Raw genomic sequence first — 13,535 nt, forward strand, 5'->3', positions numbered from 1 at the left:
GGCTCCCCTTTGTTTGGGGTTATTGGGAGGGGACTCCCCTTGGTTGGTGTCATTGTTGGGGCTCCCCCCGGTTGGGGTTATTGGGGGGGCTCCCCCCGGCTGGGGTTATTGGGGGGGGCTCCCCTGGTTTGGGTTATGGGAGGGAGCTCAGAGCGCCGCCCAGGCCATCGCGCTACACTCCGGCCCCAAGGGGTTAAACCCGGCCCGTCTCCGGCCGCGAAGGGGTTAACGAGTTTGGGGGAGGGGCGTGGCCAGAGGGGCGTGGCGCGCCTAACCCCGCGGAGTGGGGGGGGGGGGGCGGGTCCGGCGGGCTCTGATTGGCGGCGGGCGGGCCGTGACCGGTGGGCGTGGCTAAGGGGGCGTGGCGCGGGAAAGGGGCGGGCGCGGGCGCGGGAGCTGGGGCGCGGGGGCGCGGCGGCGGCGGCGGGGGCCGGGGGCCGGGGGCTGGGGGGCGGCGGGCGGGCGGCGGGGGTGGGGGGGGGGCAGCACCATGAGGCTGCTGCGGTGCCTGCGGAAGCGGGCGGCCCTGGCGGGGGTGCCCACCTACATCGAGCACTTCAGCAAGTTCTCGCCCTCGCCGCTCTCCATGAAGCAGTTCCTGGACTTCGGTAATAGCCCCCCCCCCCCCCCCCCCCCCCACCCCGCGGGTGTGCTGCCCTCCCCCCCATATTTTGCCCCCCCCCCCTCGGTGTACCCCCAGACCGGGCGGTGGAGGAGACCCCCTCGGCAATAGCTGGCTCTGTTCTGTCCCCCCCCCCCCCCCCGGTAAACAGCCGGTGTCCCGCCCCCCCCCTCCACGTAGTAACCGCCCCCCCCCACTTAGTTACCGCCCCCCCCCCTAAATTACCGCCCCCCCCCCCCCTCCCGAGGAGCACCCCACTAGGGTAGGAGATAGCCTGGCCTTGGGGGGGGGCTGCCCCTAAGGAGGGTCCCCCCCCCGTAGTGTTAGGGTACGGGGAAACGCCCCCCACCCCTCCGGTGCTAGGGTGTCCGGTTGTTATTTTGGGGGGGGGGGGTCCCCTGCGTGCACCTCATCTAGGATAGTAAGACCCCCCCCTTGGAAAATACCCCACAGGTAAAAAGCTGGGCTAGCAAAACGCTGTCCTGCTTCGGGGGGGGTCCTGCTCCCTCTGACCCCCCCAAACCCCCTTTAGTTAACCCCCCCCCACTCTTCCAACCCTTCCCTGCCCCCCCCCCCCCAATACATACCAGGCCCTGGGGTCCCCCTCCCACCATCCCCGGCTCCCCAGGGGCTGCCATCGCCCCCCCCCCCGTGATGCTCCCCAGGGTGCCCCCACCTGTCTCTGCGTCTCTGTCACCCCCCGCCCCCCCCCCCCGCGTGGTTAATGTCAGGGCTATATTTATTTACGTCCCCCCCCCTCTTCGTCCCTGCTGGTGGCTGCACCCTGGGGTCCCCTGATGCTGTTTTGTGTCCCCCCCCCCCAGGTCCTCCTGGGGGCCCCCCCTTTATGACCCCCCCGTTTCTCCAAGATGTGCCCCCCCCCCCTTTATAGCCCCCTCCATGCCCCCACCAGGCTCTGTGCCACCCCCTGGTTGGGGACACGGCCACCTGGGGACCCCAGCGCCACCCCTGGGCAAACCCTCCCAGGCATGGGACGAGGGCGCTTCCAGCCCCAGCCCACTCCATACTGGTCATACTGGTCCATACTGGTTGCCCGGCCTGCCGAGCCCAGCCCCGTCCCAGTGCCCTCAACCCCTTTAGGGTCTAAAATCAGGGACCTGCCGCGGTTCCTGCTGGCGGAGGGGACGAAGCCCACCTTGGGGGGCTTGGAGGGAGTTGGGGGGGGGGGTCCAACGGGGTTCACCCCCCCCCCCCCCCCGTGCCCCCCACCCCCCCCCCAGGGTCCAGCAATGCCTGCGAGAAGACCTCCTTCGCCTTCCTGCGGCAGGAGCTGCCCGTGCGCCTCTCCAACATCATGAAGGAGATCAACCTCCTGCCCGACCGCGTCCTGCGCACCCCCTCCGTGCAGCTGGTGCAGAGCTGGTGAGCGGGGACACCCCCGGGGGGGGGACGCCACCCCCCCTGCCACCCCATTGTCACCACCCCCCCTGCTGCTACCCGGCCCCCCTGGGGTCGTGGGGATGTCCCCTGGGTGCCAGCGTGGGTCGTGCCGCTGCCAGCATGGGTCCCACTGCTGTCGCCGTGGGTCCCGCCGTTGTCACCAAGGTCCTGCCATTGTCACCACGGGTCCCACTGCTGTCACCCTGAGGGATCCCACCACTGTCACCTGCCTGGGTGCCACCCCACGGGTCCCACTGTTGTCACCGTGGGTCCTGCCATTGTCCCCACGGGTCCTACTATTGTCCCCACGGGTCCCACTATTGTCCCCTATTTCCCGCCACTGTCCCCACGGGTCCTACTAATGTCCCCACAGGTCCCACCATTGTCCCTGAGCTCCCACCATTGTCACCCCAGCTCCCACCACTGTCACTGAGGTCCCACTGCTGTCACCCAGAGGGATCCCGGTGCCACCACCTGCCTGGGTGCCACCGTGGGTCCCACCGTTGTCACCATGGGTCCCACCACGGGTCCCGCTATTGTCCCCAGGCTCCCACCGCTGTCCCCCAAAGGGTGACCCCACCGCCACCACCTGCCTGGGTGCCCCCACTGGTCCCGCTGCCACCGCCACTCCTGCCACCAGCTCTCATCCCCAGCAGATCCAGAGGGTGCTGCTGGGGGGCGGGGGGGGCAGGGGGGTGGCACGGGGACGAGGACAAGGCACGGGTGGCACCCAGCCCTTTGGTGGCACGGGCTGCTGGCCAGCTTGGGGACACGTCACCTGCTGCCAGCACAGGGCTGGGAGAGGGTCCCCAGCCCCTCCGCAACCCCTCCTGCCCCCTGAAGGGGCCAAGCCAGCCCTGGTGGCTTGGGGGGGGCAGAGGGGTGTCCCTGGGGGTGTGGGGGACAGGCTCTGGGTGTCCCTTTAAGGGCCACGTCCCCCTGCCAGCTGGTGGCAGCTTGAACCTTCTCCCAGCGCGGCCACGTGATGGGCTGTTTGCTGGTGGCGTCCCCGTGCCAGCCCTGCGAGATTTGGGACCGGGGGGGGGGGGTGGCAGGATGAGGCCCGGCCCCTCTCCCAAAGCACATGAATTGGGGGGCGGGGGGGACACATCGCTGGGACCCCCACACCCACCCTCTGTGTCCCCACCTTCCCCAGGGCCACCGTGCTATGGGGCAAGCATGTGTCCCCCCCCGCCCCCGTCCTAGGGTGGCTTCATGGGGCAGCGCTCGCTCCGGGGGGGTGCTGAGCCCCTCGCCCTGCAGTGGGGACCCCCGGTGCCCCCAATTTCGGGGGGGGGGGGGTGACCGGTTCCTTCCCCAGGTATGTGCAGAGCCTGCTGGACATCATGGAGTTCCACGACAGGGACCCCGAGGACCAGGCCACGCTGGGGCAGTAAGTGCAGGGGGGGGGGGGGTGACAACCCCGGTGTGTCCCCCCCCCCTTGTCACCTCTGGCACAGCCGCCACCGGATTCCACGTCGGGTTTTCCCCGATGCCGCCGATCCCTGGGAAAACCCAGAGTGGATCAGAGCCGTGCCGGGACCGGGTGTCCCCCCACCCCCCATAGCCTTGTGTGTGTCCCCCCCCCCCCCCCTCCATGTCCCCGGCAGGTTCACCGACGCCCTGGTGACCATCCGCAACCGGCACAACGACGTGGTGCCCACCATGGCGCAGGGCGTCATCGAGTACAAGGACGCCTACGGGGACGACCCGGTGTCCAACCAGAACATCCAGTACTTCCTCGACCGCTTCTACCTGAGCCGCATCTCCATCCGCATGCTCATCAACCAGCACAGTGAGGGTCCCCCCAGGTCCCCAATGTCACCCCCGGGTCCCCACCGCCACCCCCCGGGGTCCCCTCGGTGACCCCGAGCGCCGCCGGCGTCACCCCGCGTTGAGCGTCCCATCAGCGGTCCCGAGCATCATCAGTCCTAAGTGTCTTGCCCGTGCCCACGTTGTCCCCATCAGCTCTGGGTGTCCCTGTCCCCTCTGGGGCACCCTGTCACCCCTGGGTGTCCCCTCTTGTCCCCGGTGTCCCCCCTGCCCCGAGCGTCCCCACCAGCCCCGTGCGCCCTGCTTGTGTGCTCAGCATCACCTTGTCCCTGGTGTCCCCAGCAGTCCTGAGCATCCTGCTCCTGCCCCCATTGACCCCATCAGCTCTGGGTGTCCCTGTCCCATCTGGGGCACCCTGCCAGCCCTGGGTGTCCCCTGTCACCCCTGGGTGTCCCCTCTTGTCCCCGGTGTCCCCCCTGCCCCGAGTGTCCCCATGAGCCCTGTGCGCCCTGCTTGTGTCCTCAGCATCACCTTGTCCCCACCAGCCCCAGGTGTCCCCATCGTCCCCAATGTCCCCCATTGTCCCCCAGGTGTCCCCATTGTCCCCAGGTGTCCCCACCAGCCCCAGGTGTCCCCATCATCCCCAGTGCTTGTGCACCTTGGCTGCCCCACATCCCTGTCCCCTGCGTGCCCACCCTGCCCCTGCGCCCACCCCTGTCCCCAAGTCACCCACCACAAGGGACCCTAAACCCAGCCTTGGGCACAGCTGGGGGTGTGGGGGCACCAATCTGGGGGTCTTTGTGGGGTTATTTGGGGGTCCCCAGCGCTAACACCCCCCCCCCTGCACCTCCCCAGCGCTGCTCTTTGACGGCAGCACCAACCCGGCGCACCCCAAGCACATCGGGAGCATCGACCCCCACTGCAGCGTGGCCAACGTGGTGAGAGGTCTGTGGGGCCGGGGGGGGTCGGCTCCCACCCCGCCGGGGGGGGCACGGCGTCAGGGAAGGGATTTGGGGGGGGGTTCAGTCCTTTAAGGTCCCCCTGATCTTCTCCTTTCTCCGGGAGCTTCCAATCCGGGAGCCACCCGTGTCACGAGCTGGGCAGGCCTCAGCCAAGGGGTGCCTGGGTGTTTTGGGGTCACCCCGGCGGTTTGTGGGGTCTCTAAAACTGCAAAATATTTTGGGGTGTGGGGAAAAGGGGGGGGCCCAAAGCCTTGGTGCCAAGCACGTTGACCCTTCCTCCTCGCTCCCCCCCTGCAGACGCCTACAACATGGCCAAGCTGCTGTGCGACAAGTACTACATGGCCTCGCCCGACCTGGAGATCGAGGAGGTGAACGGTGAGGCCGGGGGGGGGTCCCCGCTATGGGGTCGGGGTCGGGGGAGGATTTGGGGAGGCTCGTTTGGGGCTGGGGAGGCCACTGACGGCGCTGTGCCCCGCAGCGAGCAGCCCCCAGCAGCCCATCAGCATCGTCTACGTCCCCTCGCATCTCTACCACATGCTCTTCGAGCTCTTCAAGGTAACGCCGTGAGGACCCCAATGATTTTTTTTTTTTTTTTGGGGTGGGGGGAGGTGGAGGAAGCATTTTATGGGGTCCCTAAACCGCCTCGCCCCCCCAGAACGCCATGCGAGCCACCGTGGAGAGCCACGAGAACAGCCCGCGGCTACCGGCCATCAGGGTGATGGTGGCCCTGGGCCAGGAGGACCTCTCCATCAAGGTGCGTCACCGGCCCCCCCGGGGGACACGGGGGGGGCATCTGCCACCCCCTGCCACCCCCTGTCACCCCCCTGTCCCCCCCTGTAGATGAGTGACCGGGGTATGGGCGTCCCCCTGCGCAAGATCGAGCGGCTCTTCAGCTACATGTACTCCACGGCTCCGACCCCACAGCTGGGCACCGGGGGGGCCCCCCTGGTAGGCGCCCCCCTGGTACGTGACACGGGATCCCGGGGCGGTGCTGGGAGGGGGGTTGGGGGGGTTTGGGGTGGGTTTGGGGACGTTTGGGGGTGGCGTGGGGTTGTTCGGGGGCGCGTGGAGGTGGCACGGGGGCGTTTGGGGGCACTTGGGTGGTGGGAGGAGTTGGGGGGGGACATTTGGGCATTTGGGGTGGGGTGGGGGGGTTTGGGGGTGGCATGGGGACATTTGGGGTGGGCTGGGGGGGTTTGGGGGTGGCATGGGGACATTTGGGGTGACATGGGGATGTTTGGGGTTGGTGTGGGGATGTTTGGGGGTGCTTGGAGGTGGCACAGGGGCATTTGGGGGCACTTGGAGGGTGTGGGAGGAAGTTTGGGGGTGGTGTGGGGGGGCTTGGGGTTGATGTGGGGTCACGTAGGGGTGTTCGGGGTTGGCACAGGGACATTTTGGGGTGGAATGGGCAGGTTTAGGGTGGCAGGGGGGCGCTTTGGGGTGCTTGGCTATAACACAGGGATATTTGGGGGTGGTATAGTGAGGTTTGGGCTGGCGTGGGGACGTTTTGGGGTGCCTGGAGGAGCATGGGGACATCTTGGGGTGCTTTGGGTGGCATGGGGACATTTGGGGTTAACATAGGGAAATTGTGGGGTGCCTGGAACGGCATGGGGACATTTGGGGGTGCTTGGGGGTGCCATGGGGACCCCTGGGGTTGGCACGGGGATGCCCGGCGGTGCCACCTGAGGGTGCGCGCGGTGCCACTCGGGGTGGCGTGGGGAGGCGTGGGGGCTCCCTGGGGTGCCGACCCCATAACCCCCAAACCCCATAACCCCCAACCCCCAACCCCCAGGCCGGTTTTGGCTACGGGCTGCCCATCTCCCGCCTCTACGCCAAGTACTTCCAGGGGGACCTGCAGCTCTTCTCCATGGAGGGCTTCGGCACCGACGCCGTCATCTACCTAAAGGTGGGGGGGTCCTTCCCCGTCCCCTTATCCAGGGGGGGGGGGGGGGTCTCGGGGTTTCGGGGGGGGTCTCGGGGCCGCTCCCCATCCCCCGGCTGTCCCCGCAGGCTCTGTCCACGGACTCGGTGGAGCGGCTGCCGGTGTACAACAAGTCGGCGTGGCGGCACTACCAGGCCAGCCAGGAGGCCGGGGACTGGTGCGTGCCCAGCACCGAACCCAAAAACACCTCCACCTACCGCGTGCCCTAGGTGTGGGGGGGCTCCCTGCTGGGACCCCCCCCCCCCCCTCCAATTCCAAGCCTTGGTGGTGTTTAGGTACGGGGCTGGGGCTGGCGGCGGGGTCCCCTAACCGCAGCGCCCCCCCCCCCCCAGCACCCCCGTCCCAGGGAAGGGTGCGACCCCATGGGGGGCAGCGAGGGACTGTCCCCCCCCCCCACACAGCCTCCCAGTATGACCAGTAGCACTTTGCCACCCCCCCCCTCCAGCCGTGACAGGGTGGGGGGAGCGGGTCAGAGCCCCCCCTCCCCAGCTCCCTGTGCCGTCCCTGGCATTGCACTACTGAGCTGTCCCCACCCGTGTGCGCCCCCCCCCCACACCCCATGCACCCCATAGGGTTGCCCCCCTCCCCAATAGGGTTGCCCACCCCCATATAGGATTGTCCCCCCCCCAGGCATGCTCTGACCTGCTCGGGATCCTGTCCCCCCCCCCCCCCACGCTGTCAGTAAATCGGATGTTGACTGAGTGCCTCTGGTGGCTTTTTGGGGACCCCTCCCCACTTTGTGTCCCCCCCCCCCATGGCAGTCCCTTTTCCTGCTCCGTGCCTCAGTTTCCCCCTTGGGCTTGGGAAGAGGCTGGGGGCTTGGGGACAGTGGTGGCACTTGGGGGGGGGAGAGACAGATTTGGGGGCTGCAGCCATGCTCCGTGCCCCCCCCCCCCCCAAAAAAAAAAAACAGCCTCCCCCTCCCTGCCAGGACCCCACATCCCAGTCAGGCTCGCACTGGTTTGCACTGGCCCTTGATACCCTTTTATTTCCTGGGGTGCCCCCGTGCCGGGGGGGCTTTTACCTGGGGGGGGGAGGCTGGGGGTGGGAGGGGTGGGGGTCAGCATTCGCTTACCGCACCCCAACTGGGGGTGTGCGTGTCCGGGGGGGGGGGGGGGTCAGGCCATGCACTGTCCTCGGCTGGTGCCGCACCACACCGGGGTGGATCTGGGGGGGGCAGCTGGGACCCCCCCCCCCAAAACCATGGACCCCTTGGGGGGGTGGGGGGGCAGCCGGGGTTGGGGAGGGGGCATGAAATATTTGGGGAGGGGGGTCCAACGTGCTGTTTGCATCCGGAATAGGGGCCCGGGGGGGGGCCCAATCTGTGCCCATGGGGTGCAGGTGAGGGGGGGGGGGGACACGCAGAGGTGGGGGGGGGACAGGGACACGCGTGCTGCTTCGTGCCCGTCTCAGCCTGGCACCGCGCTCCCTTCGCCACCGCCGCGTGTCCGGGGCCAGGCGCCCCCCCTCCCCAGGGAGGGCAGTGGGCAGGGGAGGGGGGCATGGGGGCTCTCCTGGCCCCCCCCCCACTAGCTCCTCCGCTGCTCCTGGTCCTTCTTCTTCTGCTTCTCCCGCTGCTTCTCTGCCTTCTCCTGGGCCTTGCGCTCCTTCTCCACGGCCAGGCTCAGCTCCTTCAGCTTCCTCTTGAGCACGGCGCGGTCCTGGGAGCTGCCCACCCCCAGCGCCTGCCGCCACACCAGGGGCTGCTGGGGGGGGCCACACAGACCCCCCCACCAGGTCTTGGGGTGCCTGAATTCCCCTGGTCTATGCACCAGCCCCACAGGGATCTAGAACGCGGTGTGTTGGGCCACCTCCTCCTGCCCCATGGAGCAGTGTTTTGGGGTACCTAGAACCTTTTGGCCCTCGATGGGCACCTTGGTGTATGTAGATCCCACCCACATCTGTCCCGTGGAGCAGCCTGTTGGGTTACCTAGAGCCTGCTGTTCTTTGATGGGGCCGTTGGGACACCTAGAACCCACCCAGACCTCCTGCCCCACGGAGCTGCCTGTTGGGGTACTTGGAACCCAACCAAACGTGCATCGTTGGGGGATCTAGAACCCACCCAGATCTCTCACCCCATGGAGATGCCCGCTGGGGTACTTGGAACCCAACCAAATACACCCTATTGGGGGATCTAGAACCCACACAGACCTCCTACCCCACAGAGCTGCCCAATGGGGTACTTAGAACCCAACCAAGCGTTCCCCATTGGGCGATCTAGAACCCGCCCAGACCTCCTACCCCATTGAGCTTCCTGTTGGGTTACCTAGAACCTGTTACCCTCTGGCACGGCAGTTGGGCTACCTAGAACACAAGCTTCCTACCCCTTGGAGCACCCTGTTGGCACACCTAGACCCTCTTTGCCCCGTTCCTGAGCCCAGGGGGACACCTAGAACCCCACCCAGGGGCAGGGACTGTCACCCCCAGCCCCCCCCACCCCTACCTTGAGCTTGGCACCGTCGAGGTGTAGGAGCCGGGGGCCATCGACACCGTGGGCCGAGAACTCCTCCACGTACTGCTCCAGGTTGAGGCTCTCCAACCACTGCCCCACCTGCCGGCACGTCCAGCCCGCGGCGGCGCCGGGGGGCTCGTCCAGGAACTTTTGGGGGGGGGGCGGGGCAGGAGGAGGGCGTTAGCGAGGGACGCACGACGCCGACCTCGCGCCCCACAACACCTTGGGGTGGGGGGGGTGTGGGGGGTCTCACCTCGTCCGAGGACTGCGACAGCGTGTGGTAGGGGTAGGAGCACTTGGTGGCGGCGGGGCCGGGCAGGCGCGGGCTGGAGCTGGGCGGCGGGGGACTCATCGCTCAGCGTCGAGTCCTGGGGCGGCGGGAGGAGCGAGGGATGGTGCCCCCAGAGCAGCCTGCGGCCCCCCACCCCCCAGCCCCCTTCTTGTCCTCCCCACAGGGCTGGACACCCTAGGTGGCTACCAGACCCTATAAGGGCTTTGATACTCCAATAGCTATCTTGACCCTATAGGGCTTTGATACCCCGATAGCTATCTTGGCCCTACAGGGCTTTGATACCCCAATAGTTATCTTGACCCTATAGCATTTTGACACCCTGACAGCTATCTTGACCCTACAGGGCTTTGATACCCCGATAGCTATCTTGACCCTACTGGGCGTTGATCCCCCTCCCTACGGCTACCCAACCCTATGGGTCTCTCATCCTCCCCCCATAACTGTCTTGGCTCTATGGGGCTTTGATCCCCTCCCTAGAGCTACCTTGACTTTATGAAGCTTTGACTCCCCCCATAACTTTCTTGACTCTGCAGGGCTTTGAGCTGCTCGCCCATCGTTATCTTGACCTTAGGGGGCTTTGATCCCCTTGTCTGTAGCCACACAACCCTATAGATTTCACCCCTTCCCCTATAGTTATCCCGACCCTATGGGGCTTTGTCCCCCTACCCAAACCCAAAGACCTTTGACCTCTTCCCCTACAGTGACCTCACCCACAGAAGCACCGACCTTCCCTACAGCATCCCGGCCCTATAGGACACCCGTGCCCTCCCCTACGCCCACCTGCCCCAACGGGGGGGGGGGGGGTCGGGGACCCCCGGGCACCGACCTGGGAGGCAGATTTGGCGGGGCTGAGCCCCTCGTGCCGGGGGGAGCCAGCGGGCGACGCGGAGCCGGGGGACGCCGAGCCCCTGGCGCTATCCGAGAACCAGGAGAAGGGCAGGAACGGGGACCCCGAGGGGCGGCCGGGACCCTCCGACGCCTCCCTGGGGACAGAGCCACGTATTAGGGCCCTGGAGCCGCCCCCGCCCGCTGTATGGGGCCCAGCAGCCCCCCCTATGATGGGGGGGGGACCCCCACCTGCTGCCCATGGACAGGCGGTTGCTGCCCTTCTCCTTGCGGCTCTTGCTGGAGGACGCCCGGCGGAGGGTGACCCTGCGTGGGGGGAGTGGGGTGGAGAGATGGGTGCCCCGCTGGTGTGCTCCCCCCCCCGGCCCCATCAGCCCCCCCCAGCCCTCATTCCCTCTGTCTCCTTCCATCCTTCTTCAGGGAACCCTCCATCCATCCCATCCATCCCTACGGAGACCCCCCCACCTCCCTGTCCCTCCAGCCCCCCCTCCATTCATCCCCCCACCTTTCCCTTGCCCCTCACCCCCCCCCCATCCACCCATCTGTCCCGCATCCACCCCTCCCTACCCCCTCGACCCCCCCCCACCCCCTCAACCCCCCCCCCCGGGACCGGGGCTCACCCCAAATCCAAGAACTTCCTCCGCGTCTTCTTATCCAGCCCCACGGTGGGGCTGGCCGGCTCGGGGGGGCTCATGTCCCTGCTGTCATCTGCAGGATGAGGACGGGGGGTGTCACCCAGCGCCCCCTGCTTGGTGGTGCCTTGGGGGGGGGGGGTAAAATTTGGGGGGGGGGGGTGCTCACCTTCGCTGTGCCGCTGGGGCCGTGCGTCGCGGCGGGCGAAGCCGGGCGAGCTGTCGGAGCTGGGGCAGGATTTGGGCGAGGGGGTGCCTGCCAGCCCCTCCTGGGACGAGGCGTTGGTGAGGGGCCGGTAGCGGCTGAGGGGGGGCGAGGGGGCCGGGGGGGGCTCCCCCAACGCCCTCCTCACCGCCCCCGCCTCGAAGGAGAACTCGGCGCCGCGGGAGAAGGGCGAAGGGGCCGAGAGCGGCGGCGCGGCGGGGGGCGAGCGGCCGGGGGCCACGGGGCTGCCCTCGGCTCCCTGGGGAGGGGGGGGGGGGGAGGGGGGCGGAGGGAAGAGGGAGGGGGGCACATGGCACGGGGGCGTCAAATCCCTGTGCCCCCCCCTCGTCCTCACCCATCGGGGGCTCTCCAAATCCCCCCCAGCCGGGGCTGTTCCCTGCGTGACGCTCCCTCTCCACCCTTTCCCCAAATTTTTCCCAAGGGGTGGGGGGGTGTCTGGCGCGCCCCAAATCCCTTCACCCCCCCTCGGGTGCCCCCCCCCCCCCGGGGGTCTCACCGCCGCGTCGAGCCCCTCCTCGCCCTCGGTGGAGCTGGCGCTGTCTCGCAGGCGGGAGCGGGAGGGTCGGTGCCGGCGGCCCTTGGCTAGGAGCCGGGCTCGAGCCTTCTGCAAGCTGCTGTCCAGGCGCGGCGTCTCTGGAACCACAGCGGTAAAATCTGGGGGGTGAAAGAGAGACCGGGGCAGAGAGGGACGGACGGACGGACGGACGGATGGACGGATGGATGGACGGACAGACGGACGGATGGATGGGGAGGTGGGATGGGTGGGGGGACGCGGATGGGGTTGGTAAGGGGATGGGGATGGAGGGTGGGGAGGGGAAGGGTGGGTAAAGGGCGAGGAGGTGGGAGGTGGGTGGACGGACGGACGGACGGATGGATAGGGGTAGGGGTAGGGAAAGGGAGGTGGGGATGGACAGACGGACAGAGCGGTACAGGGAGGTGGGGGAGAGGGGGGCACGGATGGACGCGGAGGGTCAGGGAGGATGGGGACAAGACGGAGGGGTGGGGAGGGGCAGGGACATCGAGGAGGGAGGGATGGGGGAGGACAGAAAGGGGGTGGCAGAGCAGCGGAGGGACAGACGGACAGGGACAGACGGACGGGTGGTCAGGAAGAGAAGGCCAGCACGGGGACAGGGAGGGGACAGAGGGACACGGGGACACGGGGACAGGGCAAGCATGGGACCAGCGGGGTCCCGGAGGAGAGGGCAGGGGGCGAGGGGGGGGGGCGTTGGGGACACGGGGACGGGGGGCACCCCGGTGGGGTGGGAGGGGGACGGGGGGACAGAGAGAAGAGCTCAGAGGTGCCCGCAGCGGGGACCGGAGCTGTGGGGTGTCCCCGGGGACCCAACGTCCCCATCACCCCCAAATCCTGGGGGGGGGGCAAGTGGCACCCCCCCACCCCCCTGTGCCCCAAACCCGGGGGGTGGGTGGCTCGGGGCAGTGTCCCCTGGTTGTCCCCGTGCCATGTGCCCCGTGTGTGTCCCCATGTCCCCGTGTCCCCCTGTCCCCCCCCCCCCCACGTCCCTGCCCCCCCATCCCCGTGTCCCGCCCCCCCCCCATAACCACATCCCTGCACCCCCCCCACACGTCCCTGCGTCTCCATGCCCGACCCTACAGGTGACCCTCCCCCCCCCCCAAAAAAAAAGGTGACCCCATCGCCACCACAACACCAAGAGGGTGCAGAGGGGGGGGGGGCAGCAGGGGCAGCACCCCCCAATGGGTGCTGCCCCCCCCCCCTTTCAGCCCCCCCCCCCCAGGGACTCACCGAAAACCTCATCCTCCGCGTCCTGCAGCTTGGAGACCGACATGGTGGGGCAGGGCTGGGGGGGGCGCAGGGGCAGTCAGGGACCGGGGGGGGGGTGGGTATTTATTTATTTTTTGGGGGGGGGGGTAAGGTAATGAGGCCAGTTGTTACGGGGCGGTCAGGAAGGGGGTTAAATCCCTCCCGATGTTTGGGGGGGGGGGTCTCTCGGTGGGGGGGGGGGCTGCTCATGCCTTGGGGGCACCATTGGGGGGGGTGGGGGGGGGGGCAGGGCTGAGCCCTGATATCCCAAATCCACCCCCCCCCCCAAAAGGCCCCTCCCTGCCCCCAGGGAGGCCAGTGGGGGGGGGGAGGGGGGGTGATACTGGGGGGGGTGATACTGGGGGGGCTGTACTGGGGGGGGCTGTACTGGGGGGGAGTGATACTGGGGGGGCTGTACCGGGGGTGGTGGTGATACTGGGGGGGGCTGTACTGGGGGTGGGGTGTTACTGGGGGGGTTGTACTGGGGGGGGGTGATACTGGGGGGGCTGTACCGGGGGGGGGGGGATTGTACTGGGGGGGCTGTACTGGGGGTGGGGTGTTACTGGGGGGGCTGTACGGGGGTGGTGGTGATACTGGGGGGGCTGTA

At 68.3% G+C, this 13,535-nt stretch overlaps 2 protein-coding genes across 3 annotated transcripts; one reads left to right on the plus strand and one right to left on the minus strand.

Annotated features, from left to right (window-relative positions):
* The first annotated feature begins 474 nt into the window (after positions 1 to 474).
* Positions 475 to 7,360, plus strand: PDK2 (pyruvate dehydrogenase kinase 2). 2 transcript variants are annotated; one of them, XM_084301196.1, is made up of 11 exons: positions 475 to 608; positions 1,864 to 2,005; positions 3,345 to 3,416; positions 3,634 to 3,818; positions 4,652 to 4,741; positions 5,056 to 5,133; positions 5,237 to 5,313; positions 5,414 to 5,512; positions 5,599 to 5,706; positions 6,551 to 6,664; positions 6,769 to 7,360. In XM_084301196.1, the coding sequence occupies exons 1-11, from the start codon at positions 491 to 493 to the stop codon at positions 6,907 to 6,909; spliced, it is 1,224 nt and encodes a 407-aa protein (XP_084157322.1). In that variant the 5' UTR covers positions 475 to 490; the 3' UTR covers positions 6,910 to 7,360. The 2 variants fall into 2 exon arrangements, with proteins under 2 accessions (XP_084157322.1, XP_084157321.1); XM_084301195.1 differs by having other exon boundaries at positions 5,599 to 5,721; positions 6,769 to 7,351.
* An 869-nt stretch (positions 7,361 to 8,229) lies between these two features.
* Positions 8,230 to 12,953, minus strand: SAMD14 (sterile alpha motif domain containing 14; the record flags this gene model as incomplete). Its single annotated transcript, XM_084301199.1, is given in 10 exon segments — positions 8,230 to 8,385; positions 9,144 to 9,299; positions 9,406 to 9,495; positions 9,497 to 9,520; positions 10,271 to 10,427; positions 10,522 to 10,596; positions 10,911 to 10,998; positions 11,092 to 11,386; positions 11,645 to 11,802; positions 12,911 to 12,953. Coding segments are annotated over 10 exon segments (1,242 nt in total).
* Positions 12,954 to 13,535: the final 582 nt, after the last annotated feature.

This window comes from Netta rufina (genome assembly GCF_964035555.1).
Source record: "Netta rufina genome assembly, chromosome: 24".
Lineage (NCBI taxonomy): Eukaryota > Metazoa > Chordata > Aves > Anseriformes > Anatidae > Netta > Netta rufina.

Coding starts and splice junctions, on each gene's coding strand:
- PDK2 (XM_084301195.1), top strand. CDS start 491: ATGAGGCTGCTGCGGTGCCTGCGGAAGCGGGCGGCCCTGGCGGGGGTG. Junction 3,819..4,651: donor CATGCTCATCAACCAGCACA/GTGAGGGTCCCC, acceptor GCACCTCCCCAG/CGCTGCTCTTTGACGGCAGC. Junction 5,314..5,413: donor TGCTCTTCGAGCTCTTCAAG/GTAACGCCGTGA, acceptor TCGCCCCCCCAG/AACGCCATGCGAGCCACCGT.